The sequence below is a fragment of the Cyprinodon tularosa genome, unplaced genomic scaffold, assembly GCF_016077235.1.
Source record: "Cyprinodon tularosa strain WSP-4 unplaced genomic scaffold, ASM1607723v1 ctg26, whole genome shotgun sequence".
In the NCBI taxonomy this organism is placed as follows: Eukaryota; Metazoa; Chordata; class Actinopteri; order Cyprinodontiformes; family Cyprinodontidae; genus Cyprinodon; species Cyprinodon tularosa.
Genome location: NW_024038961.1, coordinates 1599365 through 1619948, shown reverse-complemented (window position 1 = coordinate 1619948; position 20584 = coordinate 1599365). Strand labels below are relative to the sequence as shown.

The following is a 20584-nucleotide window of genomic DNA, read 5'->3' as shown; positions in this document are numbered from 1 at the left end:
ACATAAAATAATTGGCATGAATTTAATCTTAAGATGTGTGAAGCTGAATGTAAGCTAAGCTATAGTTAAAGGAAAGGGTGTTTGACTCTGGAGAGTTGAATGCCTCTTTACCTCTAGAAACTTTTCATGTCAAAAACACGTGCTACTGTAGGTGCTATTGATCTATTATGTTCAGTCCCAATAAAGTGGATTAAAGTGTGCGGTTTTACATTAATAACATTGAAAAAAAAGAAAAGCTAGGACATTTTTGCAAGGCATTATGTGTCGTTTTATTAACTAGCAAATGTTTGGAAGTATAGTTGAAAATGTCTGCTGTAATGCCTTCAGTATTTTAGTGGGTCATCTCCCAGTGTCATTGAATGTAATGTGCTGTTTGTTTCCTTAATGAGATTTGAGGTGCTGACCTTCCTGCTGCTGTGCTACAACGCAGCTCTTAGCTACATGACCCCCACCTCCCTGCAGTCTCTCTGTCAGCTTAGTTCCAGGTAAGACAGAGACACATAACACACACACAGGCTCTTAAATTAATTTACTTTGTTTTCTTCACTTAAAAAATTACGCAAAGAAAAGCCCCTAATTATCTTGCTTTAACATCATAGTTTATGTCACATATCTAAATGCTACTTTGCAGTGCAGTTGCTGCTCTGATCCTCTTATAGCATTTGCTTCCAGTGAGATCCAAGGTACCACATCATGGCTTCAAGCCGCCATGTGAACAGTGATTTCTGTAATCTGCCATCTGCAGGTGATCACTGGTCTGATGAGGAGTCATCAGCTTGGATTTCCCCTTTATAGTTTGCTATACTATTGGACAGTTGTGCACAACGGGCCTTTGTTTTCTCCTAAAATTTGTGTCATAGCCATTTGCAAATCGTTGATTATTTATAGTACAATTTTCATAAAAGTTTTTATAGAGCTCAATATTGTGTTTTATGAATGTTTATATTCAGCAGATGTGGTTTCATATTAGCTCACCATTAGGGAAGTAAGCTGTCACAAAGTACCTATAATCAAGTGGCCCCTATGGAGCCTTTGTTTTGCTTCCCATGCTGCATGCCGCTTCATTGTGTTTGTTTTAACTGCTTTTCCTCTCCAGGGTGAGCATATGTGGTTACCCACGGCAACAGATGAGACGCTATAAAGGCATTAGCACACGACTGACGGTCACATCAGAGTTCTTGGTTCAGCTCATTACAGGGATCCACTACGCCTTGTGAGTATTTAACATATGAGCCGGATCACACAGGTTAGCCACGACCTAGGTGTCATGTTTAAGAGGTTTCAGTTCCTTATTTTTCATCGGATTGTTTCATGTTTCATTGAAGTAATAAATCACCCTTAATGTGGTATTTCATGGTTGGTTGGATTTGTTTTTTTTTCTGTTGTAACTTCAGCTTTTGTTCTCTTTTCAGCAATTTGATACAGACCTGTGGGAAATTTAAGACCTATTACTTTTATAGTTGTGCACTAACAGTAACTAACAGTAACAGGTCTTCTATACATTATAAAGTAATAACTTAAGAATCTTGTACAATACTGTGTGCAGCCACATGTGATGCCACGTCTACACTGTTATTAGTAAATCTGCTTTAGACTGAAGCAACAGTTTTCGATCTATGGAAACCCAGCTGATTCTATCATGTCATCAGATTTTTATCTTCTCCTGCATCAGCATGTACAATAAACGTTTACTTGTAGTGTGTCATTGACTCTGCAGCAATCCCTTACCCTGATCATGCAGGCAGGAACAGTTGAGAGGGAAAATTCATTTTCAAAAGGAAAAAGACTACAGCAGAACCAGGTTCAGGGTGACCGGCCTTCTGCTGAGGCCGACTGGGGTTTTCAGAAAACGGAAGCAGACGCACAAAAAGAACATAGAAGCATTGGTCCATAAATACTCGCTATGTCAGAAACTGCATTTATATTCCTTTATGTTTGGGCTTTTTCAGTGTGTAGATTATGTTTCTAAGCTTAGCACCTATTTACTCTATTTCCTAATTTGTTTTCTTTAATCTTTAATATTATACTGATAATTATTTTTCTATAAAGTTTAAAGATAGCTTAACTGTTTGAAATGATACCTGTCTTAGTGTCTTAGCTCTCAGAATAATTTCTGTTGTAATGAAACATAACTAAATGAGCAATCATTCTCTGGGACTATTAAAGTATGTCTGATTCTGAGATGGCTTGGTGGAGGTTGCTAGTTTGGGTCACAAATTGTATTCATTTTGGTTAAATTCACATTAGATTTCAAACATGGCTCCTTTAACTAAAATAACGTAAAGTTCCAGCCATTTTATTTATTATTTTTTTTATGGGAAAAATATCAGCTCTTTAAACCGGCAGTTCATAAAAAGCTAAACTTTTAGGCTGCGTTTAGACTGTACTGAAGATGATAAATGAGTTTCACTGAACTCTTTTAAAAGGACATTTCTATGCATTTTTGTTTTCATTGGAGGAATTTCTAAAAATATATTTTCTGATGTGCTGATAATGTGCTTGCTTGTTTCTGCTTTTGACTAGGTGTAACGGTGAAGTCGATCTGGGATCCAAAGCACTCGATGATGTCCTCTATCGAGCCCAGCTGGAGTTGTTCCCTGAGGCCCTGTTGGTGGGTGCATCCATCTATCCTATAACTTAAACATCTCCTTTCTGTATTGTTGTCAGAAATATGTGTCAAAGAAAGTGTGATAAAGAGGCATGTGCTGGCTTCAGGCTTGATTCGTTCATGGCATTGCATGCTGCATCCAGTCTCTGTGTGTCAGCAACTGTGAGCACAGTGTAATCCCACTAGATTATTTACATGCTTTCCCTTCCGCTCAGTTAAGCTGTAATCCTTAAGGCCCAGAGACTAGAGGATTGAATCTAGTAAGCTCACAGTATCACCACACCAAGTCAAGGTGCACAGTCAAAACACATTTCGATGCACATTTATTAAAAGGGAGTTTGTCTGAAACTAAATGAAAAGTCTTTAAACATTTTCCACATATATGCCCCTCTTCTTGGTGAATGAAAAAAAGATAGCTTTGTACATTGATATGGCCTACTTACAACCTACGATGTGACCCTCAAGCTTAGCAGAACACCATGACGTGTTTTCCATGAAACCATTTTGCTGCAATGCTGCACACAAAAGCCATGTTGTTCTGATGCTAATACTCCTTACAGCAATTGTTACGTGATTATTTAGGAATTGCAACAGAAGAATTTATTATACAAGGAGTTTGGACACCTAAAACCCTTTTCTTACTTTTTTTATTGCATCAGATGTGGCTGGTTGTATCATTTTGGAAATAGGATGGGTGTTTCTGATCCATAAAAAAAAAAAAAACTATTGCTGCTCTGTTGCTCATTAACTAAAATAGTATTTGAAATTTTGCTGAGGGCAAACTATAAATTAAAATGAGTTGTTTGGTGCATTCATTAGTGCCTGAACCGCACTCTTATATTTTCACGGTACATTAAGTCAGGTTAATTTGATAACATCAGATCTGGCCTGTAGTTTCATTAGTGTCACTTGGAAAGAGATTGTTCTCTTCAGGTTTGCATTCAGTATGTAAACAAAAATCAATTCATTTTTTAAATTAGATTCACTTAAAATGAATGCTCATCTTATAAAAAATAAAAAACAAATACTAAAACATTGTAGATAGTAATACAATATATAGTATTAAACTTAATAACTTCATGCCTATACTATAAATATGGCTAAAATATCAAATACTTGTGATTACTTACAAAAAATAAAGATGATGAATAACTAATTTAAAAGTTGACTAATTGTCAATGGGATTTAGACAAAAAAAAAAAATAAATTGACTGACAAAAACAACCAACCACGAGCTGTATTTAAGCCCGAACTGTAACAAAATTTCTCTAGCACATTTTGCCCTCTGAGTATTATTCCATTTATCTAAAAAAACAGATACATTTGGAAAGTTCCTTTTTTTATTTTCCAAAAGGATTTATATCAACTTTTTTTGTTATTAACAGGCCACGTTCTAAACATTGATTCAAGATATCTGTACCTATAGCAATTATTATTATTATTAATAAATATATATATATATATATATATATATATATATATATATATATATATATATATATATATATATATAGATATAGATATAGATATAGATATAGATATAGACATAGATAGATTTTTTTTTTTTTTTTTTTTTTTTTAGTATATTGTTTCAGATGATCAAAATATGTATAGATTGAGTTCCTTACATTTTTTTGGTCAGAACACTTTCAGGCGTTACATGCAGAAGTGACTTCATATGGCTTTCATTGATGTATTGCTTATTTCGAACATCATATTTAAAAGACGGTTAATAAAAATTGTATTATTATTATATTATATTATAATGCGAGTTGCGATATATGTGTCAATCCACGTTTTTTGTGATTTGATGTAGCCCATTTTCCCCCATTGTTTTAGAAAAACTGAAAGATCAATATATTTGGCAGCGGAAAATCACGATATATCGCCAAATAGTTTTCCTTTTTTTTTTCTTTACTCCTAGTCATAAAGCCTGTTTCCAGCTCAACTCAATGGTCTGTGCTGAAGTTGGCATAGCATCAGCGCAGCAAGGGTTTTTTTGTGTACCGTATTTTCACGACTATAAGGCGCACTTAAACGTCTTTTTTTTCCCTCAAAATGTGCGGTGCGCCCTATGGTGCGGTGCGCCCTATGTGTGTTGTAACTGCGACTTTTGAGACCACCTCATTGAGGAGATGATGAAAGAGTGGCTGAATGTAAGGAGACCAGGTGTTTTTTTTCCACTCATCACCATTAATCTGTGACTCCATGCGTGCCCATCTCACAGCTGATGTGAAAAACATGGGGAAACAAATTAACGCTGTGCTCGCTGTTCAACCGCTCGACATCGGTGTGAACCGGACCCAGCAGGTGCAGCAGAAGCAGCGAGTTTACATGCAAAGTCAATGGTTGACGCGCATATAGGTGCAGCAAAAGGTCCCGCAGCGCGTTTTGGTGCAGCACGTCGGGAGCGTTTAAGCATCTGACGCACCGCCAACGCGCTGCTGCTGCTCAGATGGAAAAATTGAAGTTTTGCTGCTGGACGCGCCGCATCAACCAATCAGAGAAGCTGATCTGGGAGCTGGCTGGGAGACAGAAAGCGCTCTGATGACATATGATATTAACGCAAATGAAAAGGCTGGGTGGATGCGTGGCTGAGACAGGTGTATGTGAGAAGACTAGGTGGTTTTTTCCACGCATCACCATCGCTGCGTGCCCATCTCACAGCCGATGTGAAAAAAAAGATGAATCAAATTAACGCTGTGCTCGCCGTTATCCCGGGGGTCTGACAAAGGAACTTCCACCGCTCAACATCGGTGTGAAGCGGCCGTTCACAGTAAGGCTGCGAGCGGCGTGGGAGCGATGGATGACAGACGGAGACCACAGTTTCAGGATAAATGGAAGGCAGCGCCGGGCAAGTTACGCCACCGTTTGCGGATGGATTGTAGATGGACTGTGTCTGCTGGCTCTGTTGTTCAAGCTTTCGCAAAAGCCGGCATTATTTCTGAGGAGCTGCGTTGCACGGAAAGTGACTCTGACAGCGAAGATGGGAAACTGGCATGTCTGATTTAGCGCAGCTGTTTAACTCAGAGGAATGCTGAGGATAACAGAGGATGATGACTTTGATGGGTTTGATTAATACTTTGTAATAAATACATGAATAAAGCACAATCATACTCAGTTTTGCTCCCGCTGTATTTTTCTCCCTGAAAGCTTAATTCAATGGCAGACTCTGAGCGCGTCTCCTCCTCTTCACCGCGGTGGCTGGCAGGTGTTTTTTCATCTAAATAATCTAAATCTTGCAGCTATATTTGCTGTGATCAGTGGGAATAAATAAGTATAAATATGTTTTTAAGTGAGAAAGGCCACCTGAAAACTTAATAATTGCAGTCAGTTCATCCAGATTATCTATTTCTGTCGGAGGCGCTCAGACCCCCACATACCAGCGGTGCACCGACAGGAGAAATCCTTTTGTTCACCGCGGCTGCTGGCAGGTGTTTTTCATCTAAATAATTTTAGCTGCAGGCACCAGGATACCGGTAATAAAAGCGAACATATTCCGTCGGCAGGTTTCAGGATTTTAAGTTAATTTAGGAGTAATCACAGCGCTGTGTCATCTGCCATGTGTCTGTCTCACGGCCAGCTGCCAGGTTTGATTAATACTTTGTAATAAATACATGAATAAAGCACAGTCATACTCAGTTTTGCCCCCGCTGTATTTTTAAATACGCAGTAGAGGTATTTAAAGGTAGTAGAGGACATGTACCTGTATATAAAAAACGCACCCTATAGTCCGGTGCGCCTTATGTGTGTGTTAAATACAGAAATGGGACACATAACTGAGAGTGCGCCTTTTAGTACGGTGCGCCTTATGGTCGTGAAAATACGGTACATGTTTTTCTGAAATGTGTTGGTTTAAAAAAACAACAACAAAATAAAAAAAAACAGTCTAAATCCTTCTACACTTTCCACATTTTTTTGGCAGAAAACTTTCTTTCTACTGTTAGATGTGTGTCTGCTTGTGTTTGTTTGTCAAAATCATACTTAAGGGCATTGAACAGAGTTTAATATAGAAAAAGGTTGGAGTGTAATGTTTATTAATCTGTTTTGTGTTGGCAGTCATTAATTTAGTTTTTAGAGTGGCTGATTTAAAAAAAAAAAAAAAAAAAAAGACTTGAAAAGGATAGAAGGAACAATTCCTAGAAAGCAAAGGACTCAAAGCATCCAGAGATGATGTCACTCTGTCATCTCCCAGAGTGTAATCCTGTGCTTTTCTTAATCTGCAGGTGGGTAATGCCATCAAGTCTTCACTACACAGTGCTGCACTGAAAAGCAATATTAGAGAGGGTGGTCGAAGTATCCAGGTGGAAATCACGCCCACAGCCTCCAGGATCTCCCGCAATGCTGTCACCTCTCTCTCTATACGGGGGCACAGGTGGAAGAGACACGGTAAGATGCACACACAGAAAAAAAGGAAAACCTCAGGTGAAGAAGGAAATGACACAAGAAAAAAAAAAATCGGCTGGACTTTTTCTTGTATTTTCTCATCTGTTGTTAAAAACAAGAAATAAATCTTTTAAATCATTTCACACAAAGGAGAGAGAACAAAATTTCACCATTCACTGACCCATTTCATTGATGGTCTCCATCTTCGCCAAATGTTGTCGTCATTTCATCCTTTTAATATATTATCTAGCAGCTTTATAGGTTTTAAGAGCCACTCTCGTGTGTTTTTGTTTGGAAAGTTTCAGCTCCATCTGCTCATTACAGTAAATGATGAGTTTAAGGTAGATTTAGGAGAGATTGTTTCTCTCTTCCTAGAACAGGGCCATCAGGTAAATTACAGCCTTCTGCTGGCTCAGTGAGGCGGGTTTTATCTTGTGCCTCTGACCCTTGCCTTCTGCCTCTAACAGGAATGTGCAGCTTATTTATGCCGAAAGCTTTTAGTCATGAGCAGATGATGGAAGAAAAGTTGATTGCATATAAATTAATGTGTGGGCATACTGCAAACTCCAGAGTTTGTGCAACCTGCTTCATCTTCACATTGCATGTACTTAGTTATGCTTTGAACAGTAGTTTTTAAGAAATATATAAACTTTCTGTTATAGTTATTATGTTTTGTGTTTCTGTGGTTGTGTGTCTTTGCACATAATTATTTTTTTGTGTTTGTTTTTATATCTGTGCATGAAATGCATCTTTCCATCTCTGTGGTGTGTGTATGTATTGTCCCTCCACCCGTCCATGCTCCCCCCGTCATCAGAGACCCAGGAGGTGAGTGTAGATGGTGACCCCACACTGGGGGGCGTGGCCGTCCCCGAGATCAATGTGACTGGAGTGAGCGGCGAGCGAATGGCCAATGGAGACTCCCTGCGGCCACGCCCCGACGGACGCACACACCTTGACAACGACGCATTGGGTGCCTCTTCCGAGGTCAGCATGGACCCCCGAAGTCATGACTCTGGAAGTCGGAGTCAGGAGGTCAGAAGGCAGAAGTCTGTGAGGCGAATGGTGGAGAATGAGGGTTCTGGGTCGGCCTCCGCTGGGAGGAGCCAATACTGAGACCCACCCTTCCCTCTCCCCTGCCCCACTCCAGGGGTAACCTAGGTAACCGTGTGGGGGGCGTGGTCTAAAAAAGCTGCATGATGACTTTCCCCTTAACCTTTGGCGCTGGGCTCCACCACCCTCTCTTCGCTTAAACATGTTCTCCTCTCATCTGTCAATCAATATCAATCGTCAGTTCATTTATTCACTCTCTCCTGTGTGCTTTTAGCTTCATCATTAAGACCAACCTCTAACACAATCCTTATGTCCAGTCAGATTTATATATGTAAATTAACTTTTTAGTCTAGTTTCTGATCAAACCACGGAAATTAATTTAAAGTAAGTTCTTTTTTTTATTGGAGGAAAAGTATTTATATTGTGGAACAACTCTACATTAACGTATCACAACTATTTATTAGTATACATTTTTTTATTCTAATGGACAGACCAACTCAAAGCAGCTTTTAATTGTGATTTTTATTTCTTTTATTTTTTATTTAAGGAAGATGAGTGATTAAAAAGAAATCAAATGAAAATCATGGACATGCCTTTGCATTTAACCCTAACACTTGCTTAATATCCCAAAACGTCAGCTACTTGATAAATAGTCCATCCATTTAGTGAATGAGTCAACGAAGACGATTGGCCAATGATGATACTGGAGGAGCTTTACAGATGATCCTCCAGCTCAGGAGGAAGAATCTGTTCACAACATAACTATTAATGTTGCACAACTGAAGATGGCTGTTATGGAGGTGCCGAAGGACGGCAATTTGCAATTTTACACAAAACATGTAAAGAACGTGCAGACTAAGGTGCTCTGGTTAGATGAGACCTAAATTTGTAATTTTACGATAAGTTAGTTGTAAAATTAACACCAAATATCACCCTAAAAATAACATCCGTACAGTGAGACACGGTAGTGGCAGCATCATGGTTTGAAGAGAAACTGGTCATTGCAGATGCATGACTATAGTTTTCACTGATTGTCTGCTGCTCTGAGTGATTGTTGCATAAAACAGTGTGGGAAAATTAATACTTCAGCATGTCCTGTTGTCAATAGATGTTTTATTTGCAAAATTCTTTCAGTTATACGATACTTGACCTCTAGAGAAGTTCTAGAAACCTGACTCTGCAGCTCAGGAGAACTGTTGTTTTTTTACTAGGGCAAAAGTATTCAGAAGATCAAAACACCTCAGCACGTTGATCCTGGGTTGCAACTGGAAACATTGTTTTTGCTTCTGACTGATAGATAGGAGCCAACAAAAGATACGCAGGTCCTGGACTTCAATTTATATAAAGAATCTAACTCTTAACTTGCTTTGAGCAGGTTGAATCTGGAAGGCATAAACAGGACCTTCCTATCCTTCTGTTTCCTCACCAGTGTATTGCTGTCCTGATAGGATTAGCTCTGATCCGTATTTGTGAATATGCTGGTTGGCCCCTCACATAATTCTGTTTTTTGTATGCTCTTACAAAAGGGGAAAGGGTTAAATTATTTAAGTATTTTGAGGTAAAGGAGAGAACCAACTGGTTATTGCAAATTTGTGCTATTTGTTTGCTTTCATCTGCTTTCCCTTTGTGATTTTTCCAATGCTTATGCTTTTAAAAACGCTTAACTTTTTTTTTTCCTTTGGGACAAAATATGCTCTCCTTTAAAACTAGATTTCTACAACTTATCACATATCTGCTCCTTCTCCTGATGTGTGCTGGACTATCACTTAAAATCTTTTGCTTGGTGGGAGATGTTCCTTTCAACTTGATGCTACAGTGTAAAGGCGCCACCTGCTGGATGGCAGTTAACCTCATCTGATATTCAGCAAGTTTTGTGTTTTAAAAAAAATATATATTTTAATAAAAAATATTCTATTCTTAAGGAACTCTGGATTGGATTAAATGAGCTGAATAACAGATTAGGTTTTTCAGCTTTCATTCAGCTCCTGTTTTTAATCGCAGTGTTTTTTTTCCCTCTGTCTGCCTCACAGACGCAGTGGATCTGGGTTCCCCGGATGAGCTGATGGATATATCTGAAGTAGATGAAGGGGTTTGGCCGGGAGCAGTGGGGCCTGACATGACCCCGCCCACCATCACTATCAGCAATAGCACCACCACGCTGAACCTTGGAGTTAAGGCCATGAAGAAGTGTTGGCTCGGCGGGCGCAGCAGCAAGGACAAGGAGTCCGGGCCTCTGACAACGGGTCGGGCGGCAAACGAGAATGCAGAGCTGTCTGTCAAGCGGCTAACCCTCACTTCCAGCCAGTCGGTGCCCAGAGCGGGCGCTCTCACCAGCCTGACACGCACTGCCAGCGCCGTCTTCTCTCGCTCCTTTGAGCACGTGGCCAGCGGTAACCCTGTTCCCACCAGCAACCACACAGCCTCCGAGGCAGGCCGATACTCTTGCAGCCTGCAGGAGGATGGGATGGGGTACTTGAGTCCCACGCCAAACCACACCCAGCGCTCCCCAAGCATTAGCATTCACCTCGGCTCTGACCTTTGAACCCTTTAAGACTCTTTTTATTCATATGAACCCTCATCTCTGATCCTGTGATCTTGTGACCCTGTTCCTGTGATCTGGAACTCCAAGCCATGCCGACTGCATTTAACTACAAAAGTGTGAAGAAACACTCCCCGTTTTCCTGCATCACTCCATTTTTAGGCGTTTCTGATTCTCTGTGCTGTAAACCGGCTTGTGTTCTTGCTTCATTCAAACATCCAGAGCAGCTCAGTGAATGATGCAGGGAGGGCATCGGGTACACCACTTTCAGGTTCCTTATTTTTACTTTGTTTTTTAATAATGTATTCGGGGTAACGTCAAGGAAGGACATCAGTCTACCATCATAAATAGATGCACTTAAAATGATCACTAAAACAAAAAACGGTTTAAAAAGTTATTACACCTGATTTGTTGCTCAGTTTTCCTTCATGCTCTTCTTATGTCTGTATGTATGATTATGCATGTTTTTTTTTGTTTTGTTTTTTTAGAAAAAAGGCTGCTGATTGCTACTTTGAGCAAAGCTTAATTATCTTAGGGGGAAAAATTGTCTCTACTACTTTTATAATACCAGTTAATTCATTCTCATAGCAATACGAATCGCTTCTGTTCAGTATTGTCTTTTTTTTATGCTTCTGTGCTAAACACTCCAACCTCTGTCCGCATTGGGCAGCAATTTTAAACGTGCTTTTGAAAAGTTTTTGATTCTTCCTGAACTGCATTAAAAACAAGCCACTCGAATAATCAACCAGTATGCATAGAATCGGATCTTCTGTTTACAATCACACAGTATTCTCACCGCGATGGAGAAGCAATACTTTCCTTCCACCTCGCTCCTTTAGCACCTTCCTTTATATGCCGGCTCGTTAACGGCAACACCTCTTAAAGATGATGATTTACATTTTTTTGGGGTGATGGGTATGAATGATTGAGTATAAAATTTTGCACAAAGGACAGCTAATCAGTTGTTAGGAACTTTGGTATTTTCATACGAAAAAGAGGTTTTGACTCTTTCACTGTATTTTTCCAAAGAGGGACATTGTTTTTTTGCTCCATAAAGACTCTTTCCAAACTTTAAAACACGGACGGCAGCAGGTCTATCAGATACAGTGTTTTCTGATTTCTACCTGAACTTTAAGAGGAGTGGGCACCTGTATGACAGGTAGCCATCTTTTGTGTTCTAACCCACTCATTAAAATGTTTGTTGTACTAAAGTGTTGTAATTCCTGCTCCCCTCTTTTTCAATACTTCATCCCAGTGTCACCAAACATGCTAACAGAAAGAAATTAATAAAACTCAAACCATGTGCTACAATTGATGTCTGAAATCAAGCGACTGTGCTGCCCCACCCTCAAGCAGTCTGTTTACTATAGTTGTTGAGTGTCTATAGCTTGGTGGGACAATACCAATCATGTTTCGTCATATGGGTTTACAGTAAAATGTTAAGCTATCCTTGTACATCATACTGTTATACTAAAGTTGGTTATATTTGCCTTTCTATGTCTGAAAATAACTCACTGCTACTTCTGGAAATAAAGTGTTTCTATATTTAACTTTCTGTGCTCTGAGATGTTTCTCTTCTTCCAGCAGGAGGCATTCTCTGATCATGTCCATGAACCATCTCTAAAGTTAAACACTATCGTTTGCTATCGTTACAATAAAGCCATAGTTACTTTAAAAAACCTCAGCTTTTGTTTTCAGGTGAATTTATTTTTTTTTGTATGTGTACATAATATACACTTAGACTACACATTATGTAACCGGGTTACTAGGAAAATTTTATATTTTAACTTTTAATGTAGCCACACAACTGATTTGGAGGGAGTTTTTATTTGACTTTTATTAAAGCTACATCAGCTAAGATGATTAACATTAGCTACCAAAGACGTATTCTACAGTGGATTGGCTGGAAAAATAACCAATCTAGTTGGATTAACCAATATATTGGGCAGGAACTGACCAAGCCATGGATTATGGATCAACCAATGTAACTGGTTAACCAAACCAATAAAAAGGCCAACTGATTTAGTAATCTGTTTGGCGGGAGTAGAGTGAACCTGGAGAACAATTACAGTATTGTGTGTTTAGTTATGGCGTACAAATTTTGGCATAAACTTTGGTTGTACTATTAGTATTGATTAATATTAAATTAGATGGTATGGAAGTAAATATGTGCCATCAGAATTTGAATAAAAAATACCTCTAAAATTTGAATGTTGTATATTAGTGCTTACTTTTTCAGTATTAATATAAATTCAGAATATATTTTTAACCTAAAAAAAATTCAATGTCATTATTTGTACATTAAAAAAAAAATTCAGTGTAATTTTTTTTTACATGGTTGCAATTTTCAGTTATTAAAAAAATTCACATTCCTATTTCAAAGTGATCAAATTTTCAATATACATATTTTTCAGTTTAAATTTTCAGTGTTAAAAAATTCAGCATATAAAAATTCAACTTTTCAAAATTCAAATGCAATATTTTCGTTGTCCTCCAATTCAACTTGCTCAAATTCACTGTCTCAAATTCAGCGTCTAAAAATTCGCTGTAAAAATGGCCAAGGTTACTTCAGGTCACAGACATTAGCAATGGATGTCCGATTCCAACATCCACCTAATCACGTGACACAACCGTCATATTGAAGAAGTACCAGTATCACCCAGGCTGGCGACCATGGAGGCGAACTCAAACCCAACGGTGAGTTTAATGCTTTCATATTTCTGTAGTATATTTTATTTTGTGCATGAAGTTTGATACATTATCTTAAAGCCTGATTTAAAACACTGGTTTGGGCCGTTGTTAATCTTTCACCGTGTAGTGCCGGCATATTACTTCTCGCTACCTCCGAGCTAACAATACAGTAGCTGATCAGAGTGGGGTCGGAACTGTTCACAGCCCCTCTTTGAAGCACACAAGACAGCCATATTAGCTTACTACATTAGCGGTAGCATCTCCTGAAAAATTACGACTTTACTAAGACTGCCTGGAAAAGTGGTATTTCTTTTTTAAATAAAACGGGGGAAATTGGGTGGGGGGAGGGGGGTAATATGCCGGCACTACACGGTGTAAGATTAACAACGGCCCAAACCAGTGTTTTAAATCAGGCTTTAAGATAATGTATCAAACTTCATACGCAAAATAAAATATACTACAGAAATATGAAAGCATTAAACTCACCGTTGGGTTTGAGTTCGCCTCCATGGTCGCCAGCCTGGGTGATACTGGTACTTCTTCAATATGACGGTTGTGTCACGTGATTAGGTGGATGTTGGAATCGGACATCCATTGCTAATGTCTGTGACCTGAAGTAACCTTGGCCATTTTTACAGCGAATTTTTAGACGCTGAATTTGAGACAGTGAATTTGAGCAAGTTGAATTGGAGGACAACGAAAATATTGCATTTGAATTTTGAAAAGTTGAATTTTTTATATGCTGAATTTTTTAACACTGAAAATTTAAACTGTGAAAAATATGTATATTGAAAATTTGATCACTTTGAAATAGGAATGTGAATTTTTTTAATAACTGAAAATTGCAACCATGTAAAAAAAATTACACTGAATTTTTTTTTAATGTACAAATAACGTTGAATTTTTTTTAGGTTAAAAATATATTCTGAATTTATTTTAATACTGAAAAAGTAAGCACTGATATACAACAATCAAATTTCAGAGGTATTTTTTATTCAAATTCTGATGGCACATATTTACTTTCATAGATGGCACATCAGTAGTGACAGTGGGATTGAATTGATAGTGAACGGAAACCTGCCCAGTGACTTCCTGTAGCTCTGTACATAGATCCATTGACTGATTGCAAGATTGTTCATTATTTTCAGTCAGTTTTCTGGGGGTACTATCATTTTTGTTCAGGCCCATTTCATAAGTTTTTTGTTTTATCCTTTTGAGGCATGGTTGCAAAGCAATGCTGGATTTATATTTGTTCATTTTCATACAGCTTTATTACTATTTTTATCAGATTCAATATATTTCTGTGACCATTGTGGGTTTTTTAACTAAACAAGGGTGCCAACAATTTTTTTCTTTATGTGCATATATGCTGTAACAATGTAACTGATTAATGGAGATATGAGCTATTAAAAAAATAATTTAATTGCTTAATATACTTAAATACATTTGTATTTAAGAAAATAAACACTTCTGGATATTAAACCTCATGCCATTCACTTGCCACAGATTTAGGGCAGTACAGAAACAGCAACTACTTGTGGCAGGGAGTTTTTCCAGCTGATTTTTTTTTTTTAACTCAAAAGTTTAACTTTTAATTCTGAAGACAGATCATGCTTTAAACAGTGTTGAAGCAGTGTTGCCAAGTTCTGTTAACACAAATCTGGTATGAAACTTATGTGCAACTAGGCCTAATTGTCCTAGCAACCAACAATTATTGCGTCACTTTTATTTGACTAGCGCCTGTGTTTTGTTTAATTTTAATTTTAATTTATTCATTTATCTTTCATTATAATTCTGTTATATTCGACATATGTAATTATAGATATCTTTAGATTTCGATTTTTTTTTCTCTATCTGAAATGTATTGCATAAACTAAACATCTGTTAACATCGAAACTTGAAAGAAAATAAAAAAATTATTAAGAAAAGGGTTAGGAGGTATGATTGACTATTTGTTATGCTTTATTATACTGTATTGTTTGAGTTTTTCATTGTTACTGTTCCAAATAAAATTATATATATATAAAAAAAAATTTACCAGGACATGCAGTACCGCCTTTATCCAATAGGCGGCGGTGGCTGGAAGTTTGGGAAGATCAAATTTCCTTTTCTTCTACGTCACTTCCTTTTTCCTGTCCTTGGTCGAAGCATCGTTACCTTCGCTGTCAGGATACACATGGCTAAACTGAGCAAGGAGACCAAACAGCGGCTGCAGCAGCTGTTCCAGTGCAGCCAGTTTGTTATCCGATGGGGGTTCATTCCCACCGTGCTTTATTTAGGTTAGTATTAAAACTAATGAAAGAGGAGGCGCGTGGCTAATATATGCTACTTAGCCTTAGAAGCTAGCCTTTCATTTAAAGCGTCACTGTAAATGTTCCTGTTTCTTCTTTCCTTTTTTATTTAATGTCATGTATTTATGGTGTTTTTGCGGTTTATGCATTTTTATATGCCGACCAAAGCTGTAAAGGACCCCCCAGCAGAATGTCCCCTGTGGGTTAAAGTCTCGCTGTTCTTCCTAAATCGGGGCTAAAAATGAGGAAGTTAAGAGCTTTGCATGGCTGTGTTGTGGAGATTACTTCTCGGGAACTTCAATATTTTGCATGTGTAACCGCAGGTTCACTTTCCATCTGTGAGAGGATCTTCTCTGACTTCAGCATGTCGGAATCACCAGTGCTAACGTCACACTTTCGATTTTTAATCAATTAGGTTCCCAACTATTTTCATTTAGCCAATAAAACTAATTGTTTTGTTGCAGTATTTGAATATAAGTAGTGCGAACACAACTAGGGTTTTAGGAGATTAAAATAACTTTCAGCAAAAATGTTCTTCTCTTTAGGGGCCATCATTGTGCATATTTGTAAGATGTTTTTATGCTCTTAGGGGTAAATATAAAAAAGTACATTGTAAAATGTTCTGTGTAGGGCTGGGTATTTTTGCCAAAGTCCTGAATCGATTTTGATTCATACAGTTCTAAATCGATTCATTTCGATTCGATCTGTTTTTACAATAATGAAAGTGGTTCAACTGCGTTTCAAAATACTCATGTTTTTTATTTTTTCCTGTCAAATTAAACACAAAGTGCAAACTTGTAAATCAGACAACTTGAGAATGTGTACAAAACTGTCTCATAAGCTGCATTATCTCCACTTTTTATTTTTTTTATGAATGATCAAATGTAGAAAGTACTTCCTCCCACACACGTTTCAGATTCTATTTTTTAACAAGGAAATTGACAGCTAATGTGTTTTCCTTTCCAGTTCATACTAAGGCTCTTTTGTTATTTAAGGTTTTAAATTAACAAGATGTGGAGAATTTTTGAGTGTTATAGATGTAGAGATTATTTATAAATCTATTTTAGCGAAATCCTGTGTTTCCTTTATAAAATAGATTGAAAAAGCCAAAATGACTTTATACGTATGTTTTGGAGTTTTCTAACCTCAATACACCAAGAGGGATTTTTATTTGCCGTTTTAAACTTTCAGCACTGTAGACTAGATTATCTTATTCTTCATGAGTTGCACAGAAAGTCTGCGTGATCGGCCACTTTGAGCTATAGGTTTGGAATATGCTGGAAATCCTGCCCATTTAAGATTGAAGAAAATGCAATTTCTCTGATGTCTGTACATTTATATTTTCTCAAAGTTGCATTGTGCACCAACCAAGTTGTTAAAAAGGCTAAGGTCAGGACAGATTAAGCTATTCTGTCTGGATCATGGTGCTCAGGTGACTTGAGGCTGCCAGTAACTGCAGAAACCTTAAACTCAAATCTGCAGCTCTCATACATTTGTGGCCTGCTGGAGGTTACTTTTTCAGGGCTCCTCCTGTTTCTCCTTGCACAAAGGTGGAGGTAGCGGTTCAGCTGCTGGGTTGTTGCCTTCGTACAGTCTCCTCCACATCTCCTTGTGTACTGGTCTGTCTCTTGGTAGCGCCTCCAGCCTCTCTACACCACGCTGACAGAGATGACAAACCCTATTGCCACAGCTTGCATTGATGTGCTATCCTGGATGAGCTGCACTAACTGATCCTCTGGTTTGCTTTGTAGGGTCTAACTCATGCTTCTATGAGTGTGAAAGTACCACCAATATTCAAAAATGACAAAATATCAGCCAGAAAGCACAGGAGCTAAGAAGTGGTCTATGGTCCCCACCTGCAGAACTGCTCTTTAATGAGTGTTGCTTCCTAAGTGACCAGTTTGAATCACAGAAGTTTGATTTGATTAGAAGCAGCGTCTGGTTTTAGTCTCTAAAGTGATCTGTTTTAGCCAACACAGCTGTTGCATTGGGGTTGACTTTCTAACCAAAGTGTGTCACAAAGTGACTAAAGTATTTCACATCACATGGAATGATTTTTGCTGATGTTTCATGCGGTGTTAGGATAAAACTAGAAGTAATCTACCAACCTAATGAGTGGGATATATCTGCTTTATAATAGGGTGGCAGTGATTGGATCTCTTCTTGAAGACAAGTTATTTAAATATTTTCCCTGGTTTGCATTGACAGGTTTTAAACGAGGAGCAGATCCAGGCATGCCTGAACCTACACTTTTAAGGTAAGGATCCACTGTTGGTGTTTTTTGTTTTTTTTCATTTGTTATTTTCAAATGTAACTAAAGTTTATTGGATTGGGTTGGATACCCCCCTTCTGGTCAGTTGAAAAAAAAAGAATGAGCCACAAAAACTAAAGGAAAATAAAATAAACATTTTTGAAGGAAGAATATGTTTTTGTTAAAGAAATTATCAGCTTATAATTGGGTAACTCTTACTCTTATGTCAAACATTTTACTGGTTTTGTTTTGACATGGACTTTTGGGGATTTTTCCCCCTTCAATTTGGGACAGTATGAGACTTATAACCATCCTCCACACCAGCATATGCCCAAGGGTTACTGCAACATTTAATTTCCCTTTGGGATTAATGAAGTATTTTTGAATTGAAATGGTATTTGATGATATTGGGTGACATAAAATTAGCAAAAGTGTATCAATTTGGATAATTTTTGTTTCACTAAACTATTGGCATCACAGCAAACACAGTATGAAGTAGGCCAAAGATGTTTTATATAATATATATATATATATATTTTTTTTTTACTTATAAATTGTGTTGAACACAACAGAAATTGATGCATGAACTCTTTTTTGTCACTTTAATAGCAAAGGTAAATGGCAATACTATTAAAGTGCATTACTGTGATAAGACTAAAGAAAAATTATGAGAACAGAATATACTTTATTGTCCCCTAGGGGAGATTTGTCATGGACCCTAGTGGACAGTGCATAGTAGTAGCTGCCATTAAGAAGTAAATCTGATGTCTTTTCAAGAGCATAGCGCAGAAAATAAACAAGATTTGTCTTAGAACATGTTTTCTAGATGTAGGCACTTTGTAATCCTAATGATCTAATATCACTAAATCTCTCTCCCCCTATGCAAAGACTTTAACTTGCATCCATGTTTCTCTTATTATTATTATTTTATTACTCAACTCCACAAGTCATTCCGGAAGCTGCTGTACAGTTAAAGTTTTCTGACTCAAGAGTTGATCTGTTGAGGTTAAAGCTGTGCTGCCTTCTGCTGCAGTTTGACGTAAAAACACATTTTAATAACTATGGTTTTGATTTGTTTAACTGGGCTTTAAATGACTTCTGCTTCCTGAAATTTGTATGGGAACCACAAAAAAAAATGCTCAAGAATTCATACAGACCACCACAATTCATATTCACCACCAAGTTACATGTGTTTTGAAAATGGAAACTCATCTCTGCTGGGGAGCACCGATGTGAAATGAATCATCGATACCAGTTTTACTTCCACGAGTCTGTTGTGATTTTGTAGTGATCTAATCTTCATATGCACGGGCAGCAACTGATGCTTCAAATCCTGAGTGTTTAAAGCTATAGTTTCCTTTAACATTTTGGAAATGAGTTTTCTAACCTAATGCTTGATTTTTGTACTTTTAAATGATTGATTTGATCAACTCATTAAAAAATCTGCAAATACTACTGGATGATTCTTATGTAATTCCTACAATTTTATTGGCAGGGAATAATCTTACAATTTCTAATTTGAGCACATTCTTTCTTTTCTTTTTAAACCCAAACATAATTGGATTAATTCCGCTGTTGTGGCGTAGGTTCATGGACAATTTCTCTTCCAAAGCCTTTGAAAATTTGTTTTAGCGAGTTGTATTGAACTCTTTAAACACCACTGTTGCCAACTTTTTGGCAGACCTACATATTTGGAAATGCTATGATCCAGCTGCAGGAGAGAGGAAAATCAATAATTGGAGACAAGACAAAAACACTTTTTTTTTTTTTTTTTTTTTTTTTTTTTTTATTGAGGCAAATCTGGAAGATCTTTTTTATTTACCGATTCCACTGATTCACTTACCTTTTTAAAAAAAACTTTTTTCCTTCTCTGTTTTCCTCTAGTTTGCTCTGGGGCTGAGGACCAATGCCACGCGGCTGTACCCATCTCTCATCGAGCGTTTGTGACATGATTTTGAAAGACCAGGCAGCGGATATCATCATTCCTTCCTCTCTGTGGATCGTCCTGCCTAATGTTAGACAGCTATGGTTCAAAAGATTCAGAGAGCAGAGAAGAATTGTTCCGATAGCAATGTTGTCTTGCCTGTCTTGCTTGTCTTATTGTATTACTCTTGTTTCTTGTATTGGTTTACGATTTTCATTTCTAATTTAAAATCTTAGACAATAAAATTTCAAAGGAATGTCATTTACATTTCTTTTTATCCAAGATGCATATCTGAAAAGTTTATTGCTTTAAAACAAGAAGATTCACATCCATTCTGTCTGAAATTTACATAAACTAATGAGTAAAGATATCCAGCAGACTATCATTTGTCCTCTAAACGCAAACACACAACAGTCAAGTTGTAAAATAAAAAATTTACAACGCAAGTTGGTATTTATTATGAACTTTATTCACACAAGGTTAACATTGAACCCACAGGCTCAAATATCTGATATTAGGTTAAATGTCCCACAGCTAGCTTCTGGAATAATGCCGGTTAGATATTTAAGCACTTTTTTTGGCATAAGTGGTAGAGTTAATTTAAATTAGTCTTTGCCATCGAGTAAATTTGGGTTTAAGACTCTGTGCCTTTAGCCCTGTTCTTCTTGGTTGTATTGGAGAGGAATATTACAACTAAAGCTAGATTAGTTGTTTGAAAACATTGTTGAAACCGCTGATGAAGATCCTCAGTCATCCAGGTCATAGTCATTCCGTAAAAGTTCAAAAAATATATTGAGAATTGAGAAAGCGTCCTGGAGAGGTGGCAAAACGTCTTCAAATCTTG

At 37.5% G+C, this 20584-nt stretch overlaps 2 protein-coding genes across 4 annotated transcripts in view; both read left to right on the top strand.

Annotated features, from left to right (window-relative positions):
• The window catches only part of fam126a (family with sequence similarity 126 member A), a 31791-nt gene extending 19658 nt beyond the window's left edge, over nt 1-12133 (top strand). For 2 of the 3 annotated variants that reach the window (XM_038288760.1, XM_038288761.1), the window contains exons 7-11: nt 390-485; nt 1097-1213; nt 2524-2611; nt 6835-6997; nt 10075-12133. In XM_038288760.1, the coding sequence (XP_038144688.1) occupies nt 390-485; nt 1097-1213; nt 2524-2611; nt 6835-6997; nt 10075-10586 (976 nt within the window). In that variant the 3' untranslated portion in view covers nt 10587-12133. Of the gene's footprint in view, nt 1-389; nt 486-1096; nt 1214-2523; nt 2612-6834; nt 6998-7808; nt 8153-10074 lie in introns of all 3 variants that reach the window. The other variant, XM_038288762.1, reaches the window with a different exon arrangement.
• Nucleotides 12134-15389: 3256 nt separating this feature from the next.
• Nucleotides 15390-20108, top strand: tomm7 (translocase of outer mitochondrial membrane 7 homolog (yeast)). The gene is made up of 3 exons (XM_038288684.1): nt 15390-15553; nt 17774-17822; nt 19701-20108. Exons 1-3 carry the CDS (start codon nt 15451-15453, stop codon nt 19714-19716), a joined length of 168 nt encoding a protein of 55 aa, XP_038144612.1. The 5' UTR covers nt 15390-15450; the 3' UTR covers nt 19717-20108.
• Nucleotides 20109-20584: the final 476 nt, after the last annotated feature.